Genomic DNA, 16,305 nt, shown 5'->3' with positions numbered 1-16,305 from the left:
TGTATTTCCAAGGTTTGATGGCTCATAACACCACTTGTTTTTGGAGTAAAACCATAAAATTATATATCAATGGAAAGATAATTTAATGAAGAATGGAATGCAATAACTTTTATGAAGGATTATTTATTACAAAATAAATAAGGAGGACATTTGTCAGTGTGTTATGTGATTGCTATCAAGTTGGTTGGGGTTTTTTTTTGTTCTTTCATTTAGTGAGCTTGTAAAACGTAAAAAAATTAAAGAAATGGTGCAAAGTTGACTGATCACCCAGGAAGTGATGTAAAATAGTATCATTAAGTGAACAAGGTTACAGTTATGAAGAAATTAGAATAAAAATTGGTAGAAACTTAACCAAAAGTGGCATTTCTAAATTTTTGAAGAGGTATAAGAAGGCTCAGTCACTACAAAATCAAACTGGTAAAGGCAGGAAAAGGTGCACAACAGCAAGTGACGGTGGAAGAATTGAGAGACTGTGCCTAAATGACAGAAGAAAATCATCTGGGTGTATACAAGATGACATGGCGCAATACAATGTGAAGTTGAGTGCAAGGACTGTTGGCGCAGACTGCAGGAATATGGTCTATATGCTAGAATTCCAAGGAAAAAGCCATTGTTATCTCTCAAACAAAGGTTGAAAAGATTAAACTGGGCTAAAACCCATGTTAACTGGACAGCGGAACAAGGGACTATCTCCTTGCTTGATAGTGATGGCATGAAATACGTGAAGAGGAAAATCGGAGAAGATTTACATCCCACTTGTATTACACCTACCGTGAAACACCCAGTTAGTGTTACGATCTGGGGTTGTATGACAGCAAAACGTGTGGGCAGAATTTGCATCATTAATGGGAATGTAAATGCCCCAAAATGCATAGCCCAGACCAAAACCCAATCAAAAATCTATGGAGAAACCCAGCAATAAAACCCAAATAAAAGAGGCAATAATTCAATCTTGGTTTCACATTATTATAGCTGCAGAACTAAAAGCCTTGGTTCACTCCATGGGAAGGCTAAAGGTTGCCCAACTAAGTATTAACTGAAATGGGGAGAATTTTTGTATATTAATTTTTTTCTATGTGTTTCATGTTCTTTTCTTTATGACTGCTGTTGTAATAAATAATCCTTCATAAAAGTTATTGCATTCCATTCTTCATTAGATTATCTTTCCATGAATATATAATTTTATGGTACAGTGGTACCTCAGGTTAAGAATTTAATTTGTTCCGGAGGTTCGTTCTTAACCTGAAACTATTCTTAACGGGGGGATAACACTTTAGCTAATTGGGCCTCCCGCTGCTGTGCAATTTCTGTTCTCATCCTGAAGCAAAGTTCTTAACCCGAGGTACTATTTCTGGGTTAGCGGAGTCTGTAACCTGAAGCGTCTGTAATCTGAAGTGTCTGTAACCCAAGGTACCACTGTGTTACTAAAAAAAATGGTGTTATGAGCCATCATTGCCAAAACAAGATGACACATGATTGGCCCTCTAAACACTCCTTTTTCTGGTTATTTGCCCATAACTTTTGATAGAATACAGATAACTGAACAAACTTTCTTGCATTACATTGTTCATTAAATTATCATAGAATCATAGAGTTGGAAGAGACCACAAGGGCCATCGAGTCCAACCCCCTGCCAAGCAGGAAACACCATCAGAGCACTCCTGACATATGGTTGTCAAGCCTCTGCTTAAAGACCTCCAAAGAAGGAGACTCCACCACACTCCTTGGCAGCAAATTCCACTGTCGAACAGCTCTTACTGTCAGGAAGTTCTTCCTAATGTTTAGGTGGAATCTTCTTTCTTGTAGTTTGGATCCATTGCTCCGTGTCCGCTTCTCTGGAGCAGCAGAAAACAACCTTTCTCCCTCCTCTATGTGACTTCCTTTTATATATTTGAACATGGCTATCATATCACCCCTTAACCTCCTCTTCTCCAGGCTAAACATGCCCAGCTCCCTTAGCCGTTCCTCATAAGGCATCGTTTTCTGGCCTTTGACCATTTTGGTTGCCCTCCTCTGGACACGTTCCAGTTTGTCAGTGTCCTTCTTGAACTGTGGTGCCCAGAACTGGACACAGTACTCCAGGTGAGGTCTGACCAGAGCAGAATACAGTGGCACTATTACTTCCCTTGATCTAGATGCTATACTCCTATTGATGCAGCCCAGAATTGCATTGGCTTTTTTAGCTGCCGCGTCACACTGTTGGCTCATGTCAAGTTTGTGGTCAACCAAGACTCCTAGATCCTTTTCACATGTACTGCTCTCAAGCCAGGTGTCACCCATCTTGTATTTGTGCCTCTCATTTTTTTTGCCCAAGTGCAATACTTTACATTTCTCCCTGTTAAAGTTCATCTTGTTTGTTTTGGCCCAGTTCTCTAATCTGTCAAGGTCGTTTCGAAGTGTGATCCCGTCCTCTGGGGTGTTAGCCACCCCTCCCAGTTTGGTGTCATCTGCAAATTTGATCAGGATGCCCTTGAGTCCATCATCCAAGTCGTTGATAAAGATGTTGAATAAGACCGGGCCCAAGACAGAACCCTGTGGCACCCCACTAGTCACTCTTCTCCAGGATGAAGAGGAACCATTGATGAGCACCCTTTGGGTTCGGTCAGTCAGCCAGTTACAAATCCACTGAGTGGTAGCATAGTCAAGTCCGCATTTTACCAGCTTCTTTACAAGAATATCATGAGGCACCTTGTCAAATGCCTTGCTGAAATCAAGGTAGGCTACATCCACTGCGTTCCCTTCATCTACCAGGGTTGTAATTCTGTCAAAAAACGAGATCAGGTTAGTCTGACATGACTTATTTTTCAGAAATCCACACTGACTATTGGTGATCACAGCATTCCTTTCTAGGTGCTCACAGACTGTTTGCTTAATGATCTGCTCCAGAATCTTCCCTGGTATTGATGTCAGACTGACTGGGCGGTAATTATTTGGGTCCTCTCTTTTCCCCTTTTTGAAAATAGGTACAACATTTGCCCTCCTCCAGTCTGCCGGGACTTCGCCTGTTCTCCAGGAATTCTCAAAGATGACTGCCAGTGGTTCTGAGATCACATCTGCCAGTTCTTTTAATACTCTTGGATGCAGTTCATCTGGCCCTGGAGACTTGACTACATCTAAACTAGCCAAGTATTCTTGTACTATCTCCTTAGTTATTCTGAGCTGTGTTTCCTCTGCTGAATCATTTGCTCCAAATTCTTCAGGTCGGGCATTGTTTTCTTTATCGGAGAAGACTGAGGCAAAGAAGGCATTGAGGAGTTCAGCCCTTTCTGTGTCCCCTGTTTGCATTTCACCATCCTCTCCTCTGAGTGACCCCACTGTTTCTTTGTTCTTCCTTTTGCTACGAACATATCCATAAAAGCCTTTTTTGTTGCTTTTAACCTCTCTAGCAAGCCTGAGTTCATTCTGTGCTTTAGCTTTTCTGACTTTGTGTCTACACGTGCTGGCTATTTGTTTGAATTCCTCTTTGGTGGTTTCCCCCCTTTTCCATTTTTTGTACACGTCCTTTTTTAATCTTAACTCAGTTAAAAGTTCTTTAGATAGCCACCCTGGCTTCTTTAGGCACCTTCCATGTTTCCGTCTCATTGGTATTGCCTGAAGTTGTGCTTTTACTATCTCCCTCTTAACAAACTCCCAGCCATCATGAACTCCCTTTCCTTTTAGTATTACTGTCCATGGGATCTCACCCAGCACTTCCCTAAGTTTTATGAAGTCGGCTTTCTTAAAGTCAAGAAATTGAGTCCTAGTATGCTTGGCTGCTCCTTTCCGCTGTATAGTAAACTTCAGAAGAGCATGATCACTCGCGCCTAATGATCCTTCCACTTCTACCCCACTAACCAGGTCATCAACATTGGTTAGGACCAGATCTAAAATGGCTGTTCCTCTTGTTGCTTCTCCCACTTTCTGGACAATGAAGTTGTCTGCAAGTCCAGTGAGGAATCTGTTTGACCTTATGCTCTTGGCTGAGTTTGACATCCAACAAATATCCGGGTAATTGAAGTCCCCCATTACTACTATCTCCCTTCCTTTTGCATGCTTGGCCATCTGTTCCAGGAAGGCATCATCTATGTCCTCCGTTTGGCTTGGGGATCTATAGTAAACTCCCACAATGAGGTCTCTGTTATTCTTCTCTCCCTTAATTTTGACCCAAATGCTCTCACTTTGGCTTTGAGGTTCTAAATCTTGGATCTCTTCACAGGTATACACATCCCTGACATATAACGCCACTCCTCCTCCTTTCTTGTCTGGTCTGTTTCTCTGAATTAGATTGTATCCCTCCATTATTACATTCCAATCGTGGGACTTATCCCACCAGGTTTCAGTGATGCCTATTATGTCATATTTAGTTTGCTGTACCAAGAGCTCAAGCTCATCTTGTTTATTTCCCATGCTTTGTGCATTAGTGTACAGACATTGAAGTCCATTAATCATTCCCCCGTGTCTCTTATTTAAGGATTTTTTCCTCCCACCACTAGGTCTGTGTGCTGTTTGCTCCATTTGGTCTATGACATTTGGATTATCATCTCCATCAATTGATAGACTCCTACCTTCAGGAGCACTGTTTCCCTCCCCCACATTAGTCAGTTTAAAGCCCTCCTGATGAGGTTTCTGAGATTTTTGGCAAAAACATTCCTCCCAACCGTTGTGAGGTGCAGCCCATCGCTTGCCAGAAGTCCATCTTTAAGAAACTGCAGTCCGTGATCTAAGAATCCAAACCGTTCCTGTTTACACCATTTGCGTAGCCAGTTGTTCACTTCCACTATTTTTCCCTCTCTCCCTGGGCCACGTCGTTCAACTGGGAGGACAGATGAGATGACAATTTGTGCATTTAATTGCTTCAATTTCCTGCCCAGAGCCTTGTAGTCTCTTTTGATCCTCTGGAGGCTATTGCTTGCAGTGTCATTGGTTCCCACATGAACCAAGAGGAAGGGGTATTTGTCAGTGGGTTTTATGATTCCTTGCAGTCGTTCAGTTACATCTTGGATCTTAGCCCCGGGGAGACAGCACACCTCCCGAGACATCTTGTCAGGCCCACAGATCACTGCTTCTGTTCCCCTCAGTAGGGAATCCCCTATCACCACTACACGCCTCCTCTTAGGTCTGGTCGGGGTTCTTCCGTGAGCTGTCCGTTCCAAGGTCACCTGCACATTCCCTGAGGACTGATTTTGCTGCTCGTCTTCATATACCTGATCGACTGTAATGAGGGAGAGATCCTCAAATGGAGTCTGCTCTTCGTCTTCCATGCTAGGGGAGAGGACCTCAAAGCGATTGTGTATTTCTAAACAATCAGAGCGAACCCTGGGCCTCCTACTTCTTTGAGTCACGTTTCTCCATATATCTGGCTCCTGTGTTGGTGAACTAGCCTCCTTCTCAGGGGAGTCCCCTGTCTCCTCCTTGGTGGAGACGGTGTGCTCTGTTGCTTCCAAGAAGAGCTCCAGCTCTCTAATTCTTTGGAGCGTAGCTACACGTTCCTCCAGTTGCTGGACTTTGTCTTGTAAGAGGGCAATCAACATGCAATTGCTGCAAGTAAAGCTGCCTGCAACCTTTGGCAAGATGGCAAACATTGCGCAGGAATCGCAGGCGACTGCAGCTGTTCCCTCACCCTCCATCTTGAGAACATGTTGTTGGGGGTGACTACAGCGGTCCTCCATCATAAAAAGCGTGAAGACAGGACAAATAACTCCCCCCCCCAAAAAACCTAGGTCTCCGCCAACAAACGTGTGAGACTAGCTCCCCTAAATCTAAAAGCTCTGATAAGCTCCTCCCACAGCTAATCACCTACAGAAACCCTGCCCCCTCTGACCTTTGCACAGGGAGAGCAGCTAATCAGCCACAAGTAACACACACAAGAAAACCCTTTTTTGCACCTTCTTCAGCCGCTGCCCTAAAGCTCTGATAAGCTCCTCCCACAGCTAATCACCTACCTCAACAGAAGCCCTGCCCCCTCTGACCTTTGCACAGGGAGAGCAGCTAATCAGCCACAAGTAACACACACAAGAAAACCCTTTTTTGCACCTTCTTCAGCTGCTGCCCTTTATATATCTTTCCATTGATATATAATTTTGTGGTATTACTCCAAAAACAAGTGGTGTTATGAGCCATCAAACCTTGGAAATATGCTTTCTCCAAAAGGTTTCCACAATTTTGGCCACTAGTGTAGTTTATGATATTGTTTCCTCCACTGACTCCAAAATGGCTCGCAGCAATTCACCATACAATTCACTATACAATGTTGATGCAGGGCAGAAAGCTGTACATAATTAAAAATGAGATATGAGCCCTGCCTTTGGATCTTCAAACTAAAAAACTAGAGGTTAAATGAGGGAAGGGGGGAAGATGCGATTGACGCTGCCGGAAGAAATTGGTGAGTTGGAATTGGCATTTTCCTCTGGTGTTCCTTTTGTTCATAGGGAGGGGAGCAACTAGCAACAACTCCCTCTCCAGAGACAGAGGCTAGAGTAGGCATGGCCAAACTTGGCCCCCGAGCTGTTTTGGGACTACAACTCCCATCATCCCTTGCTAACAGGACCAGTGGTCAGGGATGGTGGGAATTGTAGTCCCAAAACAGCTGGAGGGCCAAGTCTGGCCATGCCTGCGCTAGAGTGACATTCCTGGTACAGTCACAGGGCAAGTAACAGTTCTTTCCTATGGGAAGGCAGCAGGCAACCTCTCTGGCTAGGCTGTTTTTTATCCTTTGCTGTGAAGTTATTTGTGGGAGGGAGGAGTGAAACCTGATTTGAATTCCAGCTGTGGATTTTGCTAGGTTGGGTCTAATTGCTCCTTTGCGGTGTAAGATTGTGTCCCTTCCTGTGTTTTTTGTTTTGATTTCAGGAGTAGAAGGCAAGGCAGGAATGGCAGCCATTGCTGATCCTGAAGCCAAGTTAAACCCTAACGTGCTGTACCTAGAGATGCAGAAAGTACTGCCCCCTTATGCACGACCCATCTTCCTCCGGCTCTTGCCCCAGGTTGACACTACAGGTAATGGCACATTTGCAGCAAGATCCTCTCTTGGCACCCGGCCCAGGTTGCCTGTTTGCTGTCAGACTCTATGCTGGAATATTTGGTCTCAGTCACTTGATCCTTACTTCCATTTCTCTGAGTAGGGTGAAGCAAAGTGGGAATTGCTTCTTCTCTAAAGGTTCTGGAAGCAGATTGATTTGTTTTATAAGAACATCCTGGCGATAAATTAACTCACTATGGGCATTCTCTCTCTCCTACCATTAGCCCTGTGTGGTTTGTACAGCTGCTTGAGATTGCTGAACTCCTGACTATCAAGCATGCTGATATCTTCCAAAAAGTGGAGAATGGTTGTGGAAATTGACCCACAAGCACATAAAACTCACTCACATTCTCTTCATGAAGCAGCTGAGCTAACCCCAGAGAATTCTCTCTCTTTTTGGAGAGCAACAGGATGTGTTCTAAGCAGGTTTCTTCAAACAGCTCAGATTAACAAGTAGGCTGTTGGTCAAGTTTGTTGCTAAAGAATTCATTGTCTGCACCCACAAAGAAACTGCCTGTTTGCTTCAGCATCTTGGCATTCTTGCTTACACTCCCTTATGTTGGAATTAAGAGCCTTTTTACGATTGGCACAGGCTTTAAAATATCCTGTTTTTGCTTTGAAGAAGTGAGAAATTCTGCCTCTTTTAGCAAACTGAGCTGCGGCCAGATTTAAATGACAGGAACAAAACCAGCCTTTGATGCAGATTGCGTAATGGAGAACTAAATGTATCAAGTGGTAACTTTCATTATGTGAAAGAGTTTCTGCTTGATCTTTCACAACTAAATAGTAACTATTAACTGGGCATAGCAGGCTGGAAGATTTGTGGCTTTTTGTTTGAAATATTTAAGACTGACCTCATTAACTTACATTAATTGACACCAGATTTCACCCATGGACTTCTGCTCCACTGCCTTTGCTTCAATATACTGGCAACAGACAGTTTATGCACCTTGCCAGAAGGTGAAAGGGTGACCTTCTCTGTAATTTGGAGGAAGAGCTGGACATAAAGGGAATTTGTAACCTAGAAGTGAGACAGAATTAATAGCTGTAACTTAGATGAATCATTTAAGATTGCAGATATGCCTGCCATGATGCATGGAAGGGCACCCTGAGAGTGTAACAGAATAATTCTTCTAAGGCAGCTTACATATTTAAAATAAGAATGCATCAGCTGTAATAGAAATCCCCAAAGAACAATGTGAATAACAAGTACAATAAAGCATTGTTGATATTGGATCAAGAGACAATGGAGTGTGCCTCCAGGGGTGAAGTCAAACTGCCAGAGAATCATAGTGCCTGCTGTGGCTGCAAAGACATTGACTCATAACTGTTGCCTTCTACGTTATTTAGTAAACTTTCTGGGGCACAAGCCTGGGCAGTATGGAGGTCCTGGGCTCCATCCCCCTCTCAGCCTGGCTGATGTGGTCCAAAGGAAAGCAGAGCAATATATTTGGCACCAGCTTGACTGTAGGAGTTGCCTGAAGGAGGTGTACAAGAAGCCATCTTAGGGACTCTGGATTTGTGTAGGGTTTACTCCTTAGCCTACTCTTCTCCTAAATATGTCCCACAAAGCAGCAGATATGATTTCCCCCCTCAGTTTTTCAGACCCATCAGCTACCCTCACCTGATTTAGCCGGCCAGTCGAAGCCAGTGTGTTTGCTGTTGCCTGCTGACAGCTTCTAGGAGTTACAGGTGAGAGCTGAGTGCAGGGTGGGGACCCAAGGGGAATAAACTACCCCAGAAGGAGTACAATGTGTTCCCCACCAGAGTTATCACATCTCCCCTAAAGCTCCATATATCCCACAATAAAACATAGTTAATAAAAGCATTGGTAAAAACATCCCCACAGCTTGGCAGGGGCAGACCATCCAAATTGGTCCCACCTGCCTGCAGAGGGGAAGGGTCGCGGAGAAGTCCAGTTGCACCAGGAAGTGATCTGACCATGGCACTTCTTTTGTTTCACTTTTACTTAGTCTCAGATCACCCACATCACTAGAGGTGAACACCAGGTCTAAGGCATGTCCATGACTATGAGTTGGGCCAAACTTATTCAGGGACAGCCCCATGGAGGCTATGCTTTCCACGAAGTCCCGAGCGGCCCCTTGTAAGGTCGTGGTCGGCATGGATGTTAAAATCCCCTAGGACAACCAAACTAGGTGTCTCCAGGAGAACATCTGCCACGACCTGAAGCAGCTCGGACAGGGAATCCTTGGTGCAGCGGGGAGGTCGGTACACCAAAAGGAATCCTGTACTGCCCCTATTGCCCAACTTCCAGAACATGCACTCAGAGAACTGGGTCTTCCCAGTAGGACGCCTGATGCAAGCTAATGACTTCCTAAAAATCACTGCAAACCCCCCTCCCCGCCCACATGACCTGGGTTGCTGTGCGTAAGAGAAACCTGGTGGGCAAGCAGCGGCAAGGACAGGCCCATCTGCTTCTTCCAACCAGGTCTCTGTCACACATGCCAGGTCAAATCCACAATCCACAATCAGGTCGTGGATGGCAGTGGTTTTATTCATCATTGACCTGGCATTGCACAGCAACACATTCAGGTCGTGTGGGTTTCCCCTGTTGATTCCAGTATCCATCTGGACAAGGCCAGACCTGGAGGCAGGGATAGTCTTCAAACAATGACTAAACCTGCCTCCTCGGTAATGACACGGTCTGGTCTTAGCACAACTCCTCCTCCTGCCCATGATCACCGAGATCGGATGTCCCAGTGCCTCCCTCCCTGTGGAACTTGTCCCAGCCATTGTGTTGGCTGGGGCCCCACTCCCAGGCAGCCCTGATCCCGCCCCTTTAAAACAAAACACAAACTATACACAACCAATAAAACAACAAAAAACAAAAACAGAACAATTATACTAAAATTAATCCCCAACCAAATATCCATCCCACCCACCCACCCCCAACAAAGCAAAAAAGGGGGGGAAAGAAATAAAAATTTAAAATGCCACCGACTGCTTGAGGACATTTTAAAGCACATAAACCACTTGGAATAGGGAAGCAATAGCAGAACAACTTCCCGCACTTCCCCAAAAGTTTGTTCCAAATAAGGGCCTGGGCCACGCCCCCTGGGCCAGTTGGAGCAGGCCCTGGAAGGGAGCAGGCCCTGCAGTCCTCACCACAGCCAGATGTTCTCTTGCTACAGAAAGCCCATTAAGTAAAATAATCTGTCAGCCTGTACCCACTGGTATGGAAGCTGGTGAGCTCTCTCTCTCTCTCTGTCTATGTCTATGTGCTTTGGTCATGGTCTCTATTGCCACACTTTGTTCCTCATCTGAGCAAAACCTAGCCCCAGAGCTTTTCAAAGTGTGTGTCGTGACACGTTAGTGTGTCAGCTGGTTTGTAGGTGTGTCGCACAAACGTTCCCTGTGCTCCTCCTGGGGCTAGAAAGGTGTTAGTTTAACCTCCGGTTTGCTAGTAAAACCGAATTACTGTGTCACAAAATGATGTCTGTCTAAAAAGTGTGCCACCCACATGAAAAGTTTGGAAAGCCCTGACATAGTCATTTGCTCTGGCAGCTCAACCAATGTGCCTCTGCCCGTTTCTACCAATAGCCGCGTGCTGGCAGCAAATGCTGAAATTCCAATATGGTTCAAAGGAACTTTTCTCTCAACATCTCAACACATGTAGGGGATTAACTTGGAGACTGTAATTACAATACATAGATTAGCATTTTTATTTCTATCTTTTTTCAGACTCTAGGTATTGCTAAATATCAATCTTGTGCAAGATATCTGTATTAAAACAAAACCCAAATGCAAATGAATGATGTACTCAGCCACACACACACAACCCCAAGCATAACCTTCCATTTTGAAGTAGGGGACGCGGGTGGCGCTGTGGTCTGAATCACTGAGCCTCTTGGGCTTGCCAGTTGGAAGGTCGGTGGTTTGAATCCGCGTGATGGGGTGAGCTCCCGTTGCTCTGTCCCAGATCTTGCCAACCTAGCAGTTTGAAAGCATGCCAGTGCAAGTAGATGAATAGGTACCACTGCAGCAGGAAGGTAAATGGCGTTTCAGTGTTCTGTTGCGCCAGTGGCAGTTTAGTCATGCCGACCACATGACCTGGAAAGCTGTCTGTGGACAAACGCCGGCTCCCTCAGCCAGAAAGCAGATGAGCGCCGCAACCCCAGAGTCGCCTTAACCATCCAAGGGTCCTTTACCTTTTTTACTTTTTGAAGCATAACTAAGAGCTGGTAATGTTTACTCTTGCACACTTCCTGTAGAGTTCCTTAAGTGTGTGCGCACATATATGGACAAACATGAGTGCATGCCCAGACCAGAGAAGGTAGTGGTTGGCAGGGGAGGAATGGATGAGAGTTGGGGCCGGAAAACATAGCACAGAAACATTTCATCAAGGGCCACCTACTGATGGGGATGGGAAGCAGCAGAATACCGATGAAAAATATAAGCCTAAAAAATGGAGCATGTGCACAGTTGCATGCCAGTTGTGCACAAAGAAAAAACTTCTTCTAAACCACCTGTTTGTGACATCAAGCTCCTATCTAGAAGCATCCAAAATGGCAAGATGACCGATTCACCGTATTCCGTATTGTAACAATCATTACTTTTTAGTAATTTCTGTCTCTACCTTTTCACCCTTCTTATTAGTTATTGTTAGCATCTTGAGGTTGTTGCTTTGTTGGTGATTGCTATATTTTTAACTGTGTCTTTGAATTTATTTTGTAAATCACCCAGAGGCTATTTTTGTATTTTGTGACTAACGCATATACCGTATTTTTCGCCCTATAGGACGCACTTTTCCCCCTCCAAAAATGAAGGGGAAATGTGTGTGCGTCCTATGGGGCGAATGCAGGCTTTCCCGGGCTTCCTGCAGCTCTGTGCCACCCTCCGGATCCCGGCTGAAGAGCGCGCCCAGGCTTCACGCACCTCTCCGCAAGCCTGGGGAGACCGACGCGGCTCCCCAGGCTTGCGGATAGCAGGCTGTTCTTGGGGCTGGGGTCGGGGGAAGCTCGGGCTTCTCCCGCGCCTGCCCCGTGCCTGGGGGGGAAATAATATTTTTTTCTTTATCCCCCCCCCCCAAAAAAAATTAGGTGCGTCCTATGGGGCGGTGCGTCCTATGGGGCGAAAAATACGGTAACAATACCAACAACTTGCCTCACAGAAATAACCAGTCTTCCTCCTGAATCTAGCTGAAGTTTGAGCTGTGTTCACATCTGACCATGACATGCTTGCTTTGAAGAAGAGAGCAGCGCAATTCCTTCAGCCAATCGTCTCCCTTCAATCTGCAGTATAGCTGTTTCTTGCCACTGCCCTTGTCCTCCTCCCACCATTATTCTGACTTCTTTTCTTCCAACAGGCACTTTCAAAATTCAGAAAACACGTTTGCAAAGGGAAAGCTACAACCCACACCAGACATCTGATCGATTATATTTCTTGGATGTAAAACTTGGCAAGTACCTACCTGTGGATGAGTGTGTATTTGAGAGGATCCAGGCTGGAAAAGTGTCTCTGTGATTTCATCAGCAAAAGCCACTAGTGAAGAGTTTGCCACTGGAGGGCTTTGCTTGGCTAGAGAAACAAACTTGGCTAAACAAGTGAAGCAAGGTTTCCATTCAGAACATCTGCAATAGGGACAAAAACTAGCAAGGCACAGGGAGTAGAGTGGCCATCATCTTTTTAAAAAGCACATTAACTGTTTCCTGAGCAAAGGTGGTGGCCCCTTTCTACTGTTCAGTCTTTAGAATGGTTTTTCTTCCCCTTCCTCTATGTAACCATTGCATTTTAAGACACTGTGTGAAGCAAGACAGATTTATGGTCCCCATTATTACATTGTTAAAGCCCTCAATACGTTGGTGTGACTGAGCCTGCAATAGCACTGGTGGACTTGCCTTCTGCCATGTGTCTCAGCTGGATTTTCCTTACTTAAGGCAATAGCACAATTGCTGTGGAGCGTCTTCAGTTGTTTTGGGATTTTCAGCTTCCTAATCTACACATTTATAGTCCCTCCAGTTGTCATCACTCTGAAATGTACCCATGTTTAGGTAGAACTTTAATGGACTGACTTTCAAAATGCAATATCATTTTATCTGCAGAGACTTTGATCTTAAAAATAAAATGACTAATTTTATGAAGTAACAACAAAGTTGGTATTAAAAATGTTATATTAAAGCAAAAACAAATTTGGGCTGAAAAATGCACAGGAAACACCCTTCTAATCCATTGTGGTGCTTGAAATCTTCCACACAATGACAGAAGATTAATAAAATACTTTGTATCCTTGTAGGGGAAGCCGTTGTGCTTTGGTTTACATGTCCAATTTTGAACATTGCAACATTTCAGATTACTTGACGTTGATCCAGAATCTTGGAAAACAGGGTGATAATCCTGAGAACAAAGTCTGGTAACATTTGTTTTGGTTTATCTGATCCACACTGCTCTCTGTAGGAAGTGTGGCAGCTGCTCAAAGCAAGTTGCAACATAATCCTAACATTCACCTTCCATCAGTACACAACTGTGGGTATTACTAACTCTACCACTTTTTCTAGTGCAATTTCTGTAGATGGCACAAAGCATTTTATTTAAAACAAGGAAGACAGAAGGGATACTGAGACTTGTGAGTGACCATACCTTCAAAGTTGCTGTGATTCTTTCTTGTGATTATGTTGCTGTGGAAGACCTGTACAGTGGTGCCTCGCAAGACGAAATTAATTCGTTCCGCAAGTTTTTTCTTCTTGCGAGTTTTTCGTCTTGCGATGCACGGTTTCCCATAGGAATGCATTGAAAATCAATTAATGCGTTCCAAGGGAAACCGCCTTCAGACCAGGTCCGGGGACAGTCCCTCCCCCGACCTCTTCTGAAGGCTGGGGGGGGGGGGCTGGGGGGGAACAAGGGCTTCGCTGCCGACCCCCAGGATTTTAAAATCTCACCGGGACACGGGGAGATTTTAAAATGCTGGGGGTCGGCAGCGAACGCTTCGCTGATCCCGGGATGGCAGGCAGATCTGCACCGCCATCCAGAGCGGGGCGGGACTTAGCGCCCCGCTCGGGATGGCGGCACAGATCTGCCTGCAGTCCCGGGACGGCAGACAGCTCTGCGCCGCCATCCCGAGCGGGGCGGGACTTAGCACCCCGCTCGGGATGGTGGCGCAGATCTGCCTGCAGTCCCGGGACGGCAGACAGCTCTGTGCTGGCATCCAGAGCGGGGCGGGACTTAGCGCCCCGCTCGGGATGGCGGCACAGATCTGCCTGCAGTCCCGGGACGGCAGACAGCTCTGCGCTGGCATCCAGAGCGGGGCGGGACTTAGCACCCCGCTCGGGATGGTGGCGCAGATCTGCCTGCAGTCCCGGGACGGCAGACAGCTGTGCGCTGGCATCCAGAGCGGGGCGGGACTTAGCACCCCGCTCGGGATGGTGGCGCAGATCTGCCTGCAGTCCCGGGACGGCAGACAGCTCTGCGCTGGCATCCAGAGCGGGGCGGGACTTAGCGCCCCGCTCGGGATGGCGGCACAGATCTGCCTGCAGTCCCGGGACGGCAGACAGCTCTGCGCTGGCATCCAGAGCGGGGCGGGACTTAGCACCCCGCTCGGGATGGTGGCGCAGATCTGCCTGCAGTCCTGGGACGGCAGACAGCTCTGCGCCGCCATCCCGAGCGGGGCGGGACTTAGCACCCCGCTCGGGATGGTGGCGCAGATCTGCCTGCAGTCCCGGGATGGCAGACAGCTCTGCGCCGCCATCCCGAGCGGGGCGGGACTTAGCACCCCGCTCGGGATGGTGGCGCAGATCTGCCTGCAGTCCCGGGACGGCAGACAGCTCTGCGCTGGCATCCAGAGCGGGGCGGGACTTAGCACCCCGCTCGGGATGGTGGCGCAGATCTGCCTGCAATCCCGCGACTGCAGGCAGCTTTGCGCGGCCATCTGGAGCGGGGCGGGCTTCGCCCCCGGCTCCCGATGGCCGCGCAGAGCTGCGCTGATCCCGGGACGGCAGACAGCTCTGCGCCGCCATCCCGAGCGGGGCGGGACTTAGCACCCCGCTCGGGATGGTGGCGCAGATCTGCCTGCAATCCCGCGACTGCAGGCAGCTTTGCGCGGCCATTTGGAGCGGGGCGGGCTTCGCCCCCGGCTCCCGATGGCCGCGCAGAGCTGCGCTGATCCCGGGACGGCAGACAGCTCTGCGCCGCCATCCCGAGCGGGGCGGGACTTCTCTGCTGTCCCGGGGAGATTTTAAAATGCTGGGGGTCGGCAGCGAACGCTTCGCTCCCGCCCGCCAGCATTTTAAGATCGCCCGGGGCAGCGGAGAAGTCTCCGCTGTCCCGGGAAGGCAGGCGGGGGGGAGCAAAGACTTTTGCCCCTCGCCGGCCTTCAGAAGAGGTCCAGGACCTCTTCTGAAGGCCGGCTGTGGGCGAAAGTCTTTGCTCCCGACCGCCAGCAATTTAAAACAGGTCCCCGGAGATTTCCCTATGGGCTTTCGTCTTGCGAAGCAAGCCCATAGGGAAATTCGTCTTGTGAAGCGCCTCCGAAACAGAAAACCCTTTCGTCTTGCGGGTTTTCCGTCTTGCGAGGCATTCGTCTTGCGGGGTACCACTGTACCACTAATGCAGCTATTCCAAGGATATCCTAGTTAACTTCTATGGAATTGATTATTTTACTGGGATGTTCCCGTACTCTTCTTTCTGTGCCCTTTTCCCTTTAATAACCCTTCTTCTATTTCATAAAAATGTAACTTTGCACAAAACCATTTTACAAAGACTTCTGTGCAGTGTTAGGTTGTATAATAGAGCACCATCCAGTACTAGTAGGGCCATTGTTAAGTAATGGTTCTGAAACCAGTGGAATATGTGCTTTCCCTTTTTTATTAGACCCAGAATGTGCCTTTCATCAGAGCCAGACAGAGCAGGTTAACATTTGTAATAAATTTAGCTTTGTTATTAATCCTCAGAAAAAGGCACCTACAGCTAACTGAGCCCTGTTGTTTGGAGAAAAGCACATAGTTTTTTTATGGCTATATAGTTCATGGTTTGAACAGAAATCATGCACTAACAGTTACATTTTCAGATGGAGTCACTATTGTCAAAGTATAACTTTGTTTTGAAAATAAAAAACGAAGAAAGCTTAAGAGTTTGTCTTGCTCTTTTTTGTCTCTGTCTCTCTTTGATGTATGCAGCTGCATGTCATTTCAGTCAAACGCAGAGACCAGTTTCACTCTTTGTTGCCCTCAGTTCTGTTCTGTCAGGCTTTATTAAACCAATGGATGTAGCTAGTCAAGCAAAAAGACTTTTGTGGGTGGAGACCACTTAGCATTGGATCATCTCCTGTGTCTCTTCATCATATCTGCATAAGCCGT

General features: G+C 46.8%; 1 protein-coding gene across 6 annotated transcripts in view; it reads left to right on the top strand.

Moving 5' to 3' along the window:
* The window catches only part of SLC27A1 (solute carrier family 27 member 1), a 49,654-nt gene extending 36,405 nt beyond the window's left edge, over nt 1-13,249 (top strand). The window contains exons 12-13 of one of the 6 annotated variants that reach the window (XM_028721138.2): nt 6,829-6,975; nt 12,324-13,249. In XM_028721138.2, the coding sequence (XP_028576971.1) occupies nt 6,829-6,975; nt 12,324-12,481 (305 nt within the window). In that variant the 3' untranslated portion in view covers nt 12,482-13,249. Of the gene's footprint in view, nt 1-2,963; nt 3,503-6,828; nt 6,976-12,323 lie in introns of those variants that run through there. The other 5 variants (XM_077923714.1, XM_077923713.1, XM_077923709.1 and 2 more) reach the window with 5 other exon arrangements.
* The last annotated feature ends 3,056 nt before the right edge of the window (nt 13,250-16,305 follow it).

The sequence above is a fragment of the Podarcis muralis genome, chromosome 2 (genome assembly GCF_964188315.1).
Source record: "Podarcis muralis chromosome 2, rPodMur119.hap1.1, whole genome shotgun sequence".
NCBI classification, from domain to species: Eukaryota; Metazoa; Chordata; class Lepidosauria; order Squamata; family Lacertidae; genus Podarcis; species Podarcis muralis.
The sequence above is the reverse complement of the archived record's forward strand: the minus strand, read 5'-3'. Positions and strand labels throughout refer to the sequence as shown.